We start from the raw sequence: 19,826 nt of genomic DNA on the forward strand, positions 1-19,826 counted from the left end.
ACGGTTTCAATTGTACTTTTAATTGTTCTATTCTTATTTTCTTTCTTTTAGTTTAACGTCCCACGATTATGCCCTTTAGGCTAAGGGAGATGGATGTTTAAGACAGGTGAATGAAAAAATGAAATGAAATATTTGAGTTTTACGTCTTACGGTTATGCCGGTTAGGCTAAAGGAGATGGTGATGATGAGTAATGAATGAAAATGGTGGAATGAAGAAAGTGGGAGGAAACGGGAGAACCCCGAGGAAACCCACGCACACGATGTTTGTCCACCACAAAATTCACTTGCGGGGGCTGGGATTGAACCTGGACCCCAAGCACCAGAGGTGAACGCTCTACCACTGAGCCACCGCGGCCCCACGGCAGGTGAATGATGACGCAAGAGCTGATGGTATGAGAATCTGGCGGAAACGGAAGTGACGACACGATGAAGACGTAAATAACAGCATGTGACTCTTAGAATGAAAAGAATTCAATAAGTAAGTTTGTTGGCCTTCCAAACTATCCAGATCCAATATTGAAAACCAGAAGTGGAGGACACGTCATATCTGGTTGAATATAGGGGAAGGGTGGATTTGAAACTATTCTTGAAATGTTGAATCTTGAAGAAAATAACCTTTCAGTGGACAAACACTTGGACAAACACTGTGTGTGGGGGTTTTCTCGATGTTCTCCCATTTTCATAATTTCACCATTATTACACATCACACCAACACCGTCTCCCTTAGCCTCGGTGGATAATCGTTGGACGTTAAACATTTTAAAAAGAACACATAATTGATAAATCCCTTTCTATGTCGCTAAAGTAACAATTTATAGAAAAATGTTCTTTGTTTTCTTGTTTACCAAACAGAAAAAAGGTCACAAGTATAGGTTAAAATTGAATTTAACCACTTCATTGTTTTTTTTTTCTTTCTTTAATTTTCATTTTTCAAAATATTGCGGAAATGATACATACATGTAATACTAAAATTTCTCTGAATAGTTTTAAAGTAAATTGTAAACATTACTGATTGTGAGTAAACAAGTCTATGTTTTGAGATACTCTTTGTTCTTGGCCAGTTTGTTCTCAAAACCTGCAACGTAAGGATCAATCTGAAGACATTTGTTTTTCCACAATGGGAAAGCATCGACAACATGAATTATTCCACTATGTAATATTTTAAAACCTTATATACGGTATCTAGGTATATAGCTGGAAGATTATTTCCTATAGCCTGCATATCTATACCGTTCGGTTGACATACTTTTAAGAAAGAGATAGATAGGAAAGAGATCGTAAGCTATGTAGAACTTTTAAAAAGCACATCCTAATGATAGGAAGGGGGTTTAAAATCTATTAAAAATCGAGTATGCCACGAGTCCCTCAACTTAGGCAGATGAAACTTGGTGTATATAAACTTCTTATTAAAATATAAGTTGATATGTGTTCAACTGTTTTCGAAAATTCAGCATCTAAAGAAATGGGGACAGTTTATACAATATTTTTTTTTTGCGCGGGAGACCTGAGTTCGATTCCGGTGGAAGTTTATGTGCTTTGGATCACACGCTAAGCTGTAGGTCCACATCTCATATAGCTACGGCGCTCAAAGGGACGCTAAACAAATCAACCAATAATATTTTGTAACTTCTCATTTGTCTTTATAAAATGGCAAATATAAAGAAACGGTTGAACAGGTTAAAGTCAATTTATCATTACAGTTTGATTGTAATGCGTATCCTAAGGGGGAAGGGAAAGAGAGTGTTTAAACTGCTCACAAGGAGAAAGGACTACACCGCTTGAAATGAAGTTTTCAACATAGCACTTGGATCGAGCTGAGTTTTTATCTTTTGATCTCAATTCAAATACGGATCATAAGGAAGGTTCAAACATAAATGTCAAACATATTCGATAAACCTATTCTTCCTGTGCTAAGAACGGAATTTCAGTTAATACTAACTGATTATACAAATTCATTTTAGTAGTATTAGTTTGGTTAATTGAAAAAAAAAAAATCTTAATTTTGGGTCAGACGTTCAACAAGCAAACGTTTACTCGGTGGTTGATCTACCTACACTTTCCTTCAAAGAGCTTCTTCGTGGCTAAGCGGTTAGCGTACGCGCCTTTGGCGCGGGAGATCCGGGTTCGATTCCCGTAAGGACCTCATGTGGTTTGGATTCCACGTTAATTAGTAGGTCCACGTCTCATATAGCCTCGCTGCTGAACGGGACGTTAAACTCAAAATTAACTCAACTTTTCTTCAAATTGTTTCTCTAGTCTTTTCCAGTGATGCCAACCCGTGGGGAAAATACTATATTGTGGGATTTTTGACATTGATTTCTTGAAATGTAATAAAGGAATTTTCGTTTAAAAAAAAAGGAAGGATTTTTTCATATATTTATTCACTGACGCCATCAAAACTGTCTATGAGCGAATACATAAATAGGTCTTCAATAAACGTGAAAATAATGCTGTCAAATTTTGTTATTGAAAAAATGCATGTTAGTGTAACGTTAATTGTACTTTGGTATTTAAATAAAAAGAGAATTAACGGAAGAAGGTAAAACGAGAAACCTACAGCTCACAGATGACGAGAAGAACCCTAGCAGAAGTAGTGTGACGTAGGTATGGGCTTGCCCACTTTTCGCACGGGGGTTTCAAATGACACTACGGAATAGCACACAGATAAGTACCCGGAGTAGCAGACGACATCTAAGTATAGACCACACCTCAAAAACCGAAAATGGACTTGACCGTGTCGTTGACCTTTCCCCGCTTCCCCTATTTTAGGGTTCTTCTCGTCATCTGTCAGCTGTACAACTTCCAAAACGTTCCATACGAAATGACTGAAAATGAAGAATGAAGTTTATCTCGTTTTATTATGTTCAGTGGAAGATTATGACACAAAACTGTGATGGAAATGCTAAACTCATACCAAATGTATTTATTTTCATCAGCATTTTCAACTGTCTCTTTCAATTAAGGAAAATATGTGTTCATAAGCTGTTTGATAAACGTAGACAATCGGAAATTTTGGAAAATTCACTCAAATGTTGAAGAAAATGATTGATATATATATATGTATACTGATTTGATTGTTCATGTATTCAAAACTCTGAAAATTTTGATAATAGTGTAACATGGGAAATTCAAGAGCAAAATCAGAATTTCTGCCTCTCAAGATGGAATTTTATAATGTTTCAGGTTGGCATCACTGAGTCTTTCTGATTTTGTTGTCTTAAAAACGACCGAAAACAAACATAATGAATGTGCTTTTGTTGGTGTTCTTTTCTTTCCGACAAATATTCTGTCATTATATCTGTTATATAAAAATAGTCTTGTTTGTAATCGCATCACGGGAAAACGACTGAACCATTTGAAATGAATTTTTGGATGTAGTTATCACATACCTCGAATTGGGCTTTTATCACATTACTTTCATTAAAATGCGTCTTATAAAGGGAGGAGAGCTCATCCGTGGCTAAGCGGTTAGCGTACGCGCCTTTGGCGTGGGAGACCCGGGTTCGATTCCCGGCGGGAGCTCATGTGGTTCGGATTCCACGTTAATCAGTAGGTCCACGTCTCATATAGCCTCGCTGCTGAAAGGGACGCTAAACTAAAATCAACTCAATTATAAAGGGAGGGGAGGAGGGACCGGAGGGTCAAAATCTATGGGAAAATTTTAGTAGCTAAAGTACGTCCAGCCGAGCGACTAACACGCTGAGTCCCCTTGTCTCTAACAGCTTTCTATACCAAGTGGTCATTGTGTCTTTTAGTCACAGAACTCCTCATTTTGCCTCACGACGCTCGGTGGATGCCGAAAATTGACAAGCACCGGCCGCAGTGGTCGAAGTGACACGGTATGCGATGGTATGCCATACCGTCTCTGGTTATTCTGTAATGAGGACATACCGTCTCTGGTTTTCAGTGATCAAGACAATATCTACGAGGGTCATTCGGAAAGTAAAGAACGTTTTTGTATAAACACTTTAATAACTGATATACAAAGGCGAAATTTGTGTTACATACTATGTGATACTTAAGTTACTTTTCGACATAGTCGCCGTGTAAATTTAAACACTTGTCATACCGTGGTACAAGTTTTTCTATGCCTTCGGCATACACAGTTGCCGCCAAACTGTTGAACCAATCACTAACAGCTTCCTTATGTTCTTGAAATTTCAGGAAATAATTCGTGCAGCCCATCAATAGTGAATCGCTTATCTTCTTGAATTTTCCACTCAATTCTTCCTTTGAGTTCGTCAGTCACAACAGAAGGCCGGCCCGAGCGTTCCTCATCGTGCACATTCGTCCGTCCGTCATTAAACATAATGCACCACTTACGAACTGATGCTTCATTCATTACATTTCCATACACCTCAGTGATTTGTCTATAAATTTCTATCGGACGCACTTTTCTTGCATTCAAAAATCTTATCACACTACGAACCTCACACTTGGCGGGATTAGTAATTGTATCGCACATTTTACAGTGAAGCAATAACGGACCGTAGCGGATCGCAGCTGGTGCCAGACTGAGGCTAAAGCATGCCCAGGTCAATAACGCAGCGGCAGCGGGGGTGGGGGAACACGCGCACGCGCTAGCGCAAAACGTTCTTTACTTTCCGAATGACCCTCGTAAATAGCCGGTATGTTGAGTCAAAATCAAAATAAAACATACCGCCTCTGCTTTTTTTTCCCACTTCGAACACTGACCGTTCGGGAATCAAATCTGGGACCACGCATATGTGAGTGTAACGATATAACCGCTAGAATACGGTATCCGCTGAATTGATACATATAATCCTCATTTAAAAAAAAAAGTGAATCCGCCTCATATAGCCTCCCTGCTGAAAGGGACGTTAAACTCAAAATCAACTCAACTCAAAATAAGTGGACACGTATCCTACTGTTTACGAGAATTCCCGTTTTAAGAGGCAGAGGAAAAGACACATTTTCTATAATTTCTTCCATCACACTGAAAGCAATGTTGCCTGTTGTTTCTGATCCGATCATGGGAAAACGGTTGAACTGTTTGAAATGGATTTTGGAACATAGTACCTATCTCAAATTTGGATTTTATATTGTCACTTTTATTAAAATGCGTATTCTACAGGGGTAGGTGTTCAAAATAGCTGCGAAAAATAGAGCATCTACATTCATTAAAATCCTGTATATTCTAAGCAGATTCACATCCTTTCCACAAACCTATCCTCCCTATGCGAAGATCGGACATTTCAGCTAGTACCGTATCATATATTCAGGACAACATTCAATTAATTAATTAATATCTTTTAAACAAAGAAATACGATAAAAGATAATGAAATGTAATTACCAAAGTGGAAAGCAACGAAGCTTTTATTGTTGATACAGTACCTTGTGAGTGTTACGCTATAATAAAGATCAAACCTGTTTCTGAGACGATAAACAACATGTAGTATGAGCAAAGAGGACGATACATTGCCGAATTTTACGCTTGGTTCACGTCACGTGACTTGAACACTCAGGTGACAGATGGTGTTGCCTTGTAAACATTCTATCTAAGAATCATTCATTACACAAGTAGGTCTTTGAATGCTCAGTGACAGAAACTTGAGTTTTCCGATGTCAGAATCAGAGTTCGTATCATATCATGCTAACCACCCCCACTCTTACTAATCTTCACCTTTTGAAAAAAATACTACAGAAATCAAATTCACGAGTGAGGGTTATGATATGTTGTAAATTTCCTTTAAATCAAATTTTACTACTTCTCCTTAAGAGTCTTCATCCCGGCGAAATTAAAATACCGCTAATTTTACAGTAATTATGCGATATCTTCAAATAGATAAAAGATAATCGAAATGTGGAACAAGAGCGCCCTAGACAATATTATTTTACATGAGAAACCGTTATCACGACTCACTTATCTGCTTTCGATTTCAAGCCATTTTGAAAATCGGAATTTATTTTCGTGTTTCTAAACAGCTGAAATCGGAAAGCCACTAGGTGACTTGTGATAACGGTACCTCACGCAAAATAATATTGTCTAGGGCGCTCTTGTTCCATATTTCAATTATCTTTTATCTATTTGAATATACCACATAATTACTGTAAAATTAGCGGTATTTTAATTTCGCCGGGATGAATACTCTTAATGCTCCCTTACAACACTCATTGTGCTCTAATGAGTAAATTCTGAACCGAAGACTCCAACGTATTTTTCACAAGCTCTTTAAAAGCAAATATCCTGTCTCTTGAAACTGATGTTGTATTTAGGTTATTTTTAATACATATCAGTCTACTTAACACCCAGCAACACTTATGAGACAACTGTATCAGAAAGGGACACTGATGTAATAGGATGTATACGGTATACGGCAGGCACGTAGCTAGGATTTCGTGAAGGGGGGGGGGGGTTCGTGACATGAAATATTGTGGTCATCACACCAGGGGCTAGATCACTCTAAACTATTTTACTGTAACATACATTGGTTCGTTTCGCAAGGATTTCGTAACAGGGGGAGAGGGGAGACGTGAAATTCTGAAGGCCCAAAAGCTCGATCAATCTAAACTATTTTACTATTAACAAATATTGGTTAGTTAGGACAATAAAATGAGGATATGTTGGTAAGTATTTTAATAACAAACTACGAAGAAATTTCGAGTAAAATAATAAAAAAACGTATTAAAAAGATTTTACAATATTTACGTCCTTCCTTTCTTCATTCAAATATAACAATTTTCCTTTCATTATGATCTCAATTATTATGAAAAGTACACATTCACTATTATAAAAAGTACATACTAAATAACATCTTGTAAAATATTTTACAATATCTGCGTTCCTTTCTCTGTTGAATCATTTCTTTCCACATTTTTTGTTTTTATTATTCCGTCAACTACTGTCTGTTTCAAATGACAGGTTAAAGGAGCACTAGAAAATTGTTTCTGAAATAACATGTTTGATACTGCAAGGATGCGATGACGAAAAATCATGGTAAAAAATGTCCACGCTGTTACACAACGGCACCATGCTTTTGGGAAGTTTGAAATCTCCTTGACTAGTAGCAGAAATTCTGAGAATTCCGTAACTTTTCTAGAAATTTCAAATTCCGTGACTCTTCCAGGTTATCTCGCTCACCTCGCCGCCATGTATTGCAAGTAATACAAATATTCTCAAAAAAAAAAAAAAAGTAACCAAAAGCTTGCTGTAGTAATCCTTCTTTTTCTCATTTCATTTTGTTTCATCCTTCCTTAATTTTTTCATTTCTAGTCTCGAAGGGGGGGTCAGGACCCCCCCGGCTACGTGCCTGGTATACGGTATATACCCATCCGTGCAATATTTTTATAATAGTCCAGCATATACGGACTTGTAATTAGTGGAAGTACGCGGGTATTCGTTAAAAATTGAATGTACATTCACTTCCTTATCAATAATCCACTTGATGATCAATGCTAAAGAACAATATGGACTTATATATTCATACGCGTACATACGAGGTGTGTTCGAAAAATATCGAACCTTATTTTTTTCCCGCGTAAACCAATGAAGCGCGGGAGACTTTCTTCAGTGCAGATGTAGAGGGGACACTCACGCGTACTCGTGAATTTCCTCCCGCCCGCAGTTAAGCGTCAGTTGCTGGCAATCGGCCAACGAATAAAGACGTATAGTGAGTGGTTGTCGAATTTCGGTTTTTTGTAAAATGACAGAAAAACTTGAGCAGCGATATTGTATCAAATTTTGCCAAAAGCGTTGCTATACCCAAGCGAAAACCATTCAATCAGATCGGTACATTCAATTTTGAACGAGAATTTGGAAATGAGGAGATTGTACGCGAAATTTGATTCAGGCATTCATCGCCAAACATTACATTCCTGTGTATCGTTAGGCTTGCTACTCATCCGACATGGCTCTGAGTGACTTTTGGTTATTTCCCAAGCTCAAAATGCCACTAAAAGGGACCCAATTTTAGTCAAGAGAAGACATCATGCGGAATGCGACGGCACGGCATCATTCCAAAAACTTTGTTCCAGAAGTGTTTCCAATAATGGCGGGAGCGCTGGGAGAAGTGTGTCCATTACCAAGGAGACTAGTTTGAATGAGATTTCCAAATCAATAAATGTATTTTCCCAATCAAAGCTTCTATACTTTTTGAACACACCTCGTATGTCTACTGTTTGTTTACATCCCTTCCAAAGCAACAATCAAAGCAGTCAACAAGAAGCAATTTATTTGGTTATTTAACAATGACGGAAATTTACGCACCGAAAGAGATGAAACAAACGAATCATTTTGATTACTTCATAAAAGCTCTGGGCTTTCATCACCAACATTCTACTGGAGGCGTTGCTATTGCTTGTTGAAGTATCAGCACCAAGGCTATATGAGACATGGACTTACATTTTAAAGTGGAAGAATTGGAATTTGCATAATGGACTCAATGCTGTCTCAGTGGGAATCAAACCAGGGACCACATGCACCGGAGGTGAACGCTCTACCACTGAGCCACCGCGCCCCACATGAATTTATACAGTATTGCACTAAACAACTAATGACATGAGATGCAACGACATTAAGTTAAATCCATTAAAGGACAAATATACGCATTCCTAAATGTACGAAGGCTAATAGACTGATAATTATGGAGGAAAAAATGAAAATGAAAATGAACGAAATAAAAATCTTTCAGTTTAACGTCCCACGATTATGCCTTTTCGGCTAAGGGAGCCGATGATTAAACCAGGTGAATGATGGAATAATTGGTAGAATGAGAAAGTGGGAGGAAACGGGAAGATCCTGGGAAAACCCATGAGCACGGTGTTGTCCAGCACAAACTTACTTAGCCGGGGATTGAACCAGGGAACCCACACACAAAAGGTAAGTGCCCTACCATTGAGCCACCGTGGCCCCTCTCTACTAAAAATTGTAGCTTTACGACATTATGAATTTTTTAACATGGAATAATTGTTTTTCTGCGATGATATATATTACAAAATGTTACAATAGAGACTACATATTGTACATGTCTCCTCAGAATATAACATAATTGATGTATAGATAGAGACGAACCTTTTCGTTAATGCGACATGTGCGAAACGTTAAAAACAATGCGTATATGTTTCAGGAAACCTCAAACTTTTCGTTTGAGCCAGAAATCACGTTTATATTATCACATTTTTTTTTTAAAAGAAATTCGGCATTACTTGCGATAAATGCGATTGAAAACGAAAAAGTGAAATTCTATTGCTAATAATAACTGAAAAGCGCATTTTCAATATTATTTAACTTTAAAAACGATGCATTTACGAAAAAGCTCTGCGAGTTATTTGATCCATAAACTGTTCCACTTCATAAAGAGTAGACATCAACAATACTGAACTATTGTCTAAATTCTTGACTGTGTTTCGTGGTGAAAATGTTCATGATCTGTTGGTTGCTTATCATGAATTTAACAGTAAGGTTGGTTATTGACGCATTCTTAACAATGAGAATAAGGAAACTGTGATTGTATCATTGTTAAACAGTTTAACAGTTAACAACAGGCCTCAGGTCTCTTGCTTCAGCTCGTTACGTTCAATATGGTTGCCAGTCTGGAGTGTTGATGCCGAGAGATTATTTTCCAAATATAATATGCTAGTTACTGACGGGAGAGCAAACGTAAAAGAAGAATGGATAATGTCTTGTTGTATGTTATCCTTTAACTAAGGATGAGGTTAGAGGAAGTGTTTAAATTTCTGCATCAATTTCTATATTTCAGTGAATACATTAGTTAGAATGTGCACCTAATCAAGGTATATCCTCCATTTTGTATTAGATATATACCTTACTACCAAAAATATACCGTTGACAAGTTCCAAACTTTAAAAAAATGTGCTACATTAAAAAAATAAATGCGACATAAATGCGAAGATTTGATAATTAATGCTACACAATATTAAAATTGTTGCGAAAAAATTTCGTCTCTACGTATAGACAACCACTGTTTACGTCACATCTTTGTAAATGTTTTCAGTAAATTTCTCGTAAATTTTTAAGTACACACTTAACTAGCAAATTTTCTAATTCATCCTTCACTGATCTTTTTAGTATATATTTATTATAGACACTGCGTTCACAACATAGATAACCATCATTTACTTAAGTATGTTTGAAATTAATGTTTAATGATATATTCTTGCTTTAAGTAATATTTATTTATCTATTAAGTTCGGTCTGGATCGAATTACTTTTATCGGTCACGTACGATATAAATTATCCGGTTAATGTTTAGCAGAAGGGGTCCAGCAATTGTTTCTAAAAAAATATACAATTTCGGTAATTTCTGTTCACATTAGGTTAGTTTAGTTTATTAGGTTAGGTTAGATTTGGTTAGGTTATGAAAGGTCTTTATGTACTTGCATCATCCATTTCTCCTGTAAATTTTACGTTTTTTTTACGTGTTTCTGGATCCCTTCTGTTAAACATAACCCAAATTATCATTGGGATTAATTGTTTGGAAGGACGAAAAAAATAGATCCCCTGTTGTATCATCGTATAATATACACGTTGAATATGTTTGTCTCTGTTTAACCATTTTGTAGAAAATGTTCTTTGTCTTGTCCTCCTCACCGTTATCGGTATTGAGTGCATCAGACATGTGTCCCTGTGTGCTAAAAGTGTGTTAAAATCGAATTATGTATGTAAGAAATTGAATTATATATTTCATAAATAGTAAAAATATTGCGTAAATACGCGTACTGTACCAAAGAGGTCGAGAATTGCCATAGCCAAAAAAGCATTCAAGAAAAGATCACTCTTAAGTAGCAGCCCTATTGAACTAAGGAAGAAATTGGTCAAGTGCTACATATGGAGTATTGATCTGTAAGCTTCAGAGAATTGGACATTACGAAAGTTAGAGAACAAATATTTAGAGAGCTTCGAAATGTGGTTAGAGAAAGATGAAGAAGATAAAATGGACAGAGAGAGCAACAAACAAAGATGTTTTAAAACGAATAGGAGAGAAGAGGATGCTTTTAGGCATCATCCTTCGTAGAAACGCTAATTGGATTGGACACATCTTGCGAAAAAATTGTCTTCTTCATTCCGCTATAGACGTAAAGATGGAAGGAAAGAGAGGAATAGGAAGAAGAACACAAGTGATCGATGATTTGAAAAATAAGAGAAAATATTGGGAATTAAAAGAGGAAGTCGAAAATCGAGAAGCATGGAAGAAACATTTCCATTTCCAAGCCCAAACTGAAAATTAAGAAAAAAAGAAAGAAAAAAACCTCATCAGTCCCAGAACCTGTTAAAAAGCAGAATACTTAATAATAATGAAAAGTATTGAAAATGACGATGTGGTCGACCATCATGTCGTATTGTCTGAATTATAAAATTAAGTAATTGAAAACAAGTAGAAAGATAATGCAATTAGGTCAAGATAAGTAAAAGATAATTTCAAAATCGAGAAAATTAAAAATAATCATATTTGGGAATATATATAAATACCAAAATCAAAAAAAAAAAAAAGTTCCAGCGGTAGAAGAGGGCCAGTTACCTAGATGTTCAGGGTAGAAAATTGGCAAAAAAGTGAAAAATTAGTGAAACGAAATAGTGTAAGATAATTTTGAATGTGTGTGTGTTAGTGTTTGTAAATGAAAAGATGTGTATATAAAATGTATAGTATGAAATTTCCACTTAATCCCCATCTTCACAGCACCACACTGAGAGATGTTAACAAATGTTTTTGTATATTGTTATTTTTTAAAAATTACTTTCGCTACGTTAACTTTTTTTTTTTTTTTTCCTAGAGCAGTTGTCTATAAAGTGTTGCTGATTCTTAAATACATGCCAAACAAAATAGTGTTTCAAGAGATGAGAAAGTGCTCTATATAATTATCCCATGTATTGCTTATTAATTGTCTCCATGCACGTGCGAAAGCGCTGTGTTTGTGTCTCACCTGTCATCGCCTCCATCCACCGCCTCTCTGATCTCCCTCTGGTCGGTGCCTGCCAGGGTGTTCCTTCGCTTGTTTCTCTTCTTCCGACGCTTCTTCTCCACGTACTCGAAGTGCGTGAGAGAGCGACGAAAGTTGGTCATGCGGTCGAACCCACGGCCCGTGACGTCGACGCGGATCAGCTGGCCAGGGAACCTCAACGCCACTACTTGCTGCTGCTCCTCGGGGCTCGGCAGACGATGGTCTGTTCCTTCGGGACTCAAGTCCCGTACTGATGGGCTTTCGGCATCAGGCTTCACCGTGGGTTCTCCCAGCGCTTCTGTCGACGTCCACTGGCGCATCTCCTCAAGAACGGCGGGCTGCAGAAAAACAATTTACACAGATCACATAACTGATATTAAAAAAAAAAAAAAAAGTCAGAGAAAGAAAGACGAACAAACTAAATTTGTTCAATAAATACTGATCATCAATAGAAATTTCATATGTTGCAATGATGATTTTGTACTCAAGTAATACAATAAATATGAACAAAACAAGTACACAAGTACACATACAGTCGTCTGAGAAATGAAATGAAATATTAGAAGATTTAAATATATATAAGTGCAAATATGAAATAATCCTGCAATAAAGATCTCCTACATACACTCCCTCTTTTCTTTTCTTTTTAAGACTCAAAAACAACAGGAAAATCTTGAATTTTGAAAAGGAGCTGACTTAAAACTCACAAAATGCCATCAAATCAATTAAGGCGCTTGCGTATATACGCAGTCTTTATTTTTAGACCATTAATTAACATAGAAAGTTATTTTTGTTTCCTTTCAAATGAGCTGGAACTTTAATTACTACGTATTTGATTTTTGATTTCTTCTTTATATGTAGTCAAATACACACTACCGCTCAGGAGTTTTCGAACACTCCGGATTTCTGTAAACATCTACTTTGATCGTGTTAATTTGACAAGAGAACTTTACCACTCTGCGTCAAAGGTACTCCTGCCTAAAGCCTAGAAATTGACGACAGTTGAATCGAGGTCTGAGAGGTACTGCAGATATGTCAGATTATAATTCTTAAAACTGAAGCCAGAAAAGGACATTTTATATAGATATTATATAGCATAAACAAAACTGTGGAAAGTGAGGCAAGTTGGATTATTTTTGTTTGGAAAGTGTGGACATAGAAGGTGAATGCAGTGATAGAAACTTAATTTAAAGATTTTTTTTTATTTTGCAGTTCTTTATAGTTAGTTGATATGCTATGTTATTTAAAACGCCAAAAATGTTATGCTTTGAAACGTGTTTATGACGGTCAATATACATCCAATATCTGTGTCACATTGCCTTTTTTTGTTTCAATTTTAAGAATTATAATTTGACACATCATCTGCAGTACCTCTAAGAGTTCGATTCAATTGTCACCACTTTTTTTCTATAGGCAGGAATACCTCTGATACATAGCAGCAAACTTTTTGTGCCAAAATAATACGGTCACTTGTAGATCTTTACAAAAATCTAGGATATTCGAAAACTTTTGAGCAGTAGTATACAAGGTGTTAATGAATTATACCGACAAACTGTAAAACGTGATTCCTCGCATCGAAATAAGATAAGAAAAGTTCATATGGATCTTTGGCGAAAAGTTCATAGTTTCAGAGCTAGGGCTGTCCAAAATCGTGAAAAAGCCACATTTCAAGAGGCATATTTCGAATTCCAGAACCTGTGGATGGTGGTCCTTATCAGCGTAAAGGGAGCCACGCATACACAATTCAAAAGTGCATATCACATCAATTTTCAATAGGTGTACAGAGTATTCCCTACAGCAGCGTTTCCCAACCTTTTTCAACTTGCGGCACACTACGGGTGTAACTTAAATTCTCGCGGCACACTGCGGGTGTAACTTAAATTCTCGCGGCACACTCATAGATTAGTAGTAGTAGTAGTAGTAGTAGTAAATAGAAAATACCGTCGTATTTTTTTTCTGTGATAATTGACCTCCTTCTCACAGAGAATAAAGCTCGATCACTGGTTTTCCCCCATCGTAAATCATTATACTTATTTTTCATTCTAATTCAAAAATAGAAAACAATTCCAATGAGATATAGGACTCAGGCTTTTAAAAATCACTCCAAGATCACTAAATAACAAACGAACAAACAAATCACTTGTACTTTTAAAACAGATGGAGGTAATTTGTATGAGTGCTTTGTCGTAAGGGTAGAATGAGATTTTAAAATTTCAAGTTACGAAATAACTCGTAACAATAAAGAAGCAATAATGGTCATAACAATGATAATAAATACTTTTTTTGAACATTAAAAATGTACAGACAAGTAACACAGTGTGAAACCTATAATTTATTAACATGGTTAATATACGTCACAATTTTTAAATATTAATAAAATTCTGTTTTCGAAATACAGTCTGTGTAGTAGTAATGTATGTATATACATTAATATATTACAATTACAGTATTTTTTCCATTGTAGTGGTTCATAGTAATGTGAAATAAAGATACACATTTTTCCTGTCTTGTAATTTGGTTGCTGTATAATTAATAATTTTGTTTTCATTTCCTCGCGGCACACCAGCGGCCAATTCGCGGCACACCAGTGTGCCGCGGCACACCGGTTGGGAAACGCTGCCCTACAGGATGTAATTCTCAGATATGCTTTCAATAGAGTTTTCAGATATACCCTGATTTCAACTAGGGTCCAAAGTAGGCAGGAGGTAAGCCTTGACAACAATGAACATTCAATGGTGCGGAGGGAAGTGGGAAGTGTTAGGTACCGCGTTTTTTTGTGTTCGGAATAATGTGTGATGCATGTATTTCGTCACGGTATATTTCACGTTTTCTTCATTTATAAGCGCGAAAGAAAACATTGCAGCATGCGTTTTCCCGAGTACGAAAGACCGTGCTGCTGACGATGCTTAACACTTCCGACATCGCGCCAAAGGATTCCATGTTCACTGCTATTAAGGTTTATCGTTTGCCTACTTTGGACCAATCATAAAGTCAGGGCATATCTCAAAATTCGGTTGATGGCATGTCTAGGAATTTCACCCTGCATGAAATACTCTGTACACCCATTGAACACTCATAAAATATGAATTTTTGGATTGCGTATGAGTGACTTCCTTTACGCTGATCAGGACCATCATCCACAGTTACTCAAATTCGAAATAGGGCCTCTTGAAATTTAGCTTTTTCGCGATTTTGGATAGCCCTAGCTCTGAAACTATGCACTTTGCCCACAGGTCCATATGAACTTTCTTTCTTATTTTGATGTAAGGAATCACCTCCTACAGTTTGTCGGTCATAGATATATCTTGCTTTTTCAAACTGAAATTTAATTAAATATAAAAAATATTGCTTATATTAAATTTAATTATTAAATATTTAAATTATATATAAAATGAAATTTAATTTTCACGAAATAAGTTATATATAAATAAATTTGAAAAAGAAATCAGTAAAATCAAACAATTAAATTCCTGTTCGTTTGAGAGAAAACAGAAAAATGATTCCCCCACAGAAATCAAAGAGCTAAAAGAACACAGACGAAGCCGGTATTCGACAACCGGTATTTATTTTCAAGGCCTTAGCTTTCATATAGAACAGAAATTTCGGTGTCCAAACATTATAAAATGACATCCTGAATTCTGACACACCAGAATAGACCTTGAAACAGTTTTAGTTCAATTGCTAGGATTTTGCAAATATTATCTATAAATATTTAAGGCTTACTGGACCAAAGAGATTAGGTCGAGAGAAGAGACTGGGTAAAGAATAGCCATAGTCAAAGAGACATTCAACAAGAAAAGACCACTATTCATTAGTAGGCTTAATATTGGACTAAACAAGAAACTGGTCAAGTGCTATATAAGGAGTATTGGACTGTACGGTTCAGAGACAAACCATTACGGAAGTTAGAGAAGAAATATTTAGAGAGCTTCGAAATTTGAAGTTAGAGGAAGATCGAGAAGATAACATGGAACAGAGAGAGAGTAACAAACGAAGATGTTTTAAAACGAATAGGAGAGAAGAGGACGCTTCTAGCCACCATCCTTCGTAGAAGAGCCAACTGGATTGGGCACATCTTGCGAAGAAATTGTCTTCTTCATACCGCCATACAAGGAAAGATGGAAGGAAAGTGAGGAATAGGAAGAAGAACAAAACTGATCCATGATTTGAAAAATAAAAAATATTGGGAGTTCAAAGAGAAAGCTGAAGATCGGAAAACATGAACCAAACATTTTCAAGTCCAAATCTAAAATTAAAAAAAAAAAAAAGTCCCAGGACATCTGAAGGGCAGAATAACTAACTAACTAACTAAATAAATAAATAAATAAATAAATTAATTAATTAATTAATTAATAATAATAAATCTTTTAAGTTTCTCAGTACTTTTTAAACTCCATAATCAGACATTTTATTCTACGACCAACAACTTCATTGGCCTATTGGGTAATGCGTGAAGCGTGCGTAACATACGCACATGGCCACCAGTAATAGTGTAGCATAAGAACAAAAAAATAAATAAAAATAAAATAAAATAAAGAAAGAAATAAACATCAAATTATATCAATAACAAAAAGATAAACAGTGAATTAGTAAATTAAATTATGGAGTGAAATTAAAACGAATGATTATAATCTTTTGTTGTTATAAATGATAATATTTTATTGATGATCTAAGCTTACAACGGTAGTGTAGTGGATACTTTTTGTAACAATTTAATCTGTGAACATTCAAAAGTGTTGAGTTCAAAACCAGACATAATATGTTAGCTTAATTGTATAACAGACAATTTATACGTTCACTCAATGCTAAGCCAATGACAGAAATAAACTAAATATTTAATTATTCAAATTTGCTGGTCACTTTCGGAGGCCTCCTAATATCATGTCACATGCAAATAGATAGCTTAAGTTCCCTGATGTCATACTTTACCTTATACCATATTCTGCTTAGTTTTGACCAAACAATGGTCTCTCTTGCGGTATTTGTAATCTCTTATAAACCTTTCCATTTCGATGTTGGATGCAGGATTCAGAATGCAAAATCCAGAATGCAAAATGTAGAATACAGAATGCACAATGAGTTTTTAGTTGCAAACTTTAGTCATTTTATATGGACTATTGTCCTTGTTTGCTTTAATTATTTTTCCTTTTTACTTTGCCAAAAGCCAATATAAAAATTTACAAAATTTTAGAAAAGTCCTAATTACATTTTTTGACAAAATATTGTTGTTATCTAATGATGTGAAAATAAGTATTTTTGATCTTTAATTTACCCTGAGGTTTGCTTTAATCTATTTCGTGATTTTATCCGAATTAATTACTACTGAAAAACGTTATTTGTCTTGACTATTTTGGTTCTGCCAACGATTTCTTAATTACAAATACTGTCCTTATGACTTAAAAATAATGTTATGCACGTATCCAAAAGTTAAGATATTACAAGAAACTTCGTTCCATTTTTACCTTCCGAATTGTCATTATGATTTTTATGAATAAAAATGATTTTGTTAAATTCTTAGTTTATGGTTTCATTACAATAGCCAACATGTGCATAAAATATATGTACACGCCGCTAAACGTGACAAGACACTCAATCGTATAGGACATAATCCTAGGGCAAGAAATTTCGAATTATTATGATCTTATTCTACAGGTAGTTATAAGATGGTATGTAAACCTATTTTTCTATTAAAAATATGCAAATGGACATTAACTGGGACATACCAATTAGAAAACAGTCTTTAGTCTACGAGTGATACGTACTGTAACTCTTCACTGTAACAAACTGCACTATTAGTAATTCTAAATTTGAACATAAAATATATTACTAGAAATCCAAATGCGAATAAAAGGCAATTAACGAATATAAAATTTATCTTACATTTTCCCCTTGAATATCTGTTTCCTGAAAAGCAACCATCACTGTTACAACTACGGGATACAAACAACAAATACGCTCCAAGAGTTGAGAGATTTTTATTGACGGAAGCTTCAGAGACCAGAACACCAGCGTTTCTCTGGCATTCCAACAAGTTTCACTTCCTTTTTTTTAAAACTTCTTTCTTGCTTTTTCTTATTTTTTCCGAAATTACTCAACTCTGACGTCACATTTTATGTAGCTACAAAATCTATGACCTTCATACAGTAAAAAATTTTGTTTTTATCTTTTGATCTATACACGTAGAAAGCACTAAATGTATTATCCAGAAATTTCTTGCACATATTAACCAAAGTCTTTTAGCCAATAGAATCATTTACAACTGGATATATCCTTACAAACGAAATTGATCTCAGGAAGCGTTCAATTCTGATTCGTGGAGTTCCTCGTTTGTTCCGAGCTCACTCGAAGTGGGCTTTATGGAGGACAAACACTGTTTTCGTAGGTTTTCCTGTAGTTCTCCCGTTTCTTCTCACTTTCTTAATTCCACCATTTCATTTATTATCATGGAACCGCGGTGGCTCAGTGGTAGAGCGTTCACCTCTGGTGCATGAGGTCCCTAGTTCGATCCCAGCTCGCGCCAAGTGAACTTTGTAGTGAACAAGCACCGTGTGCATGGGTTTCCTCGGGGTTAGGGATTCAAAAAAATCTGTTTTCCGATTTTCGGAAATTTCATTTTTCGTCTTTTTCGTTTTTTCGAAAAATTTTTCGTTTTTCGTTTTCGAAAAAAAAATTCGTTTTTCGGAAAACTTTTCGTTGTTCGTTTTTTCGAAAATTTTTTCGTTTTTCGTTTTTTCGAAAAAAATTTCGTTTTTCGTTTTCGAAAAAATGTGGCCATCTCTACTCGCGGTTCTCCCGTTTTCTCCCACTTCCTTTATTTCTCATCCTCATCGTCTCCTTTAGCTCGCCAGCTGTGGAACGTAAAACTCAAAGATTTCATTTCATTTTTTCATTTATTATCATAATTACCGTCTCCTTTAGCAACGGAGCATAATCGTGGGACGTTAACGAAAAAACAGTTGATCCGAGAAGAGGGACGATCAACACCCTTTCCATACAAATAGATCAACTTACTCTTATGGCTTAAGGGGGCCGCGGTGGCTCAGTGGTAGAGCGTTCGCCTCTGGTGCTTGGGGTCCCGGGTTCGATCGCAGCCCCGCCAAGTGAAGCTTGTGGTGGATAAACACCGTGTGCGTGGGTTTCCTCGGGATGCTCCCGTTTCCTCCCACTTTCTTCATTCCACCATTTCATTCATTACTCATCATCACCGTCTCCTTTAGCCTCACCGGCATAAACGTGGGACGTAAAACTCAAAGATTTCATTTCATTTCATTTTCGTATGGCTTAAGGATTCCAAAGGTTCATCACTACAGAAATTAAACTTTCCGTTGGTTCGTATTCTGCTAAGGTAATCTGCTCTGTATTATTACAAGTTTACTTACATCACTAAAGTCCTAAACTCCCATTTTATTCTTAGTCTCCCAAATTCTCCTACGCTTTCCAACAGGAACTTTATACATCATCCGAACGACGTGTCCCGCCCATCTTAGACATTTCAATCTTATTATCCGTATGAGATTTTGTCATTTGTAGGACTCTATACACACTGTAAGTATTATCTATACATGCAGCGAGTCCGGCCCATTTCGGATATGTCTCGACTTCAATATTTATATGATATTCACTGACCAGTAACTTATTGTGAAGTTCAGTGTTCTTAATCCATCAGTTGGTTCCTTCTTCCAACCCAATAGACACTACTTTTATGTACACTTATGTCCAAAATGATTGTCGCATATCTATAACTGTCTTCTTGTAAGAATATAATTTGATCATGATTTTGCAGGGTACTTTTAATACTGATACTATGTGTATAATCGAGAAAAGTATATTTGTGGTAAATTTCATAGGAGAAGAATTATAAATACGAAAATTCGAATGAGTAAAACAAAATGTTGCTAAATGGACA

At 35.9% G+C, this 19,826-nt stretch overlaps 1 protein-coding gene across 3 annotated transcripts in view; it reads right to left on the reverse strand.

The window, feature by feature from the left end:
* LOC145665454 (uncharacterized) overlaps nucleotides 1-19,826 on the reverse strand; it is a 98,909-nt gene that overhangs the window by 37,919 nt on the left and 41,164 nt on the right. For 2 of the 3 annotated variants that reach the window (XM_081732775.1, XM_081732764.1), the window contains exon 2: nucleotides 11,903-12,258. In XM_081732775.1, the coding sequence (XP_081588901.1) occupies nucleotides 11,903-12,258 (356 nt within the window). Of the gene's footprint in view, nucleotides 1-11,902; nucleotides 12,259-16,849; nucleotides 16,973-19,826 lie in introns of those variants that run through there. The other variant, XM_081732768.1, reaches the window with a different exon arrangement.

This window comes from Thermobia domestica, chromosome 1 (assembly GCF_964235325.1).
Source record: "Thermobia domestica chromosome 1, izTheDome1.hap1.1, whole genome shotgun sequence".
Classification (NCBI taxonomy): domain Eukaryota; kingdom Metazoa; phylum Arthropoda; class Insecta; order Zygentoma; family Lepismatidae; genus Thermobia; species Thermobia domestica.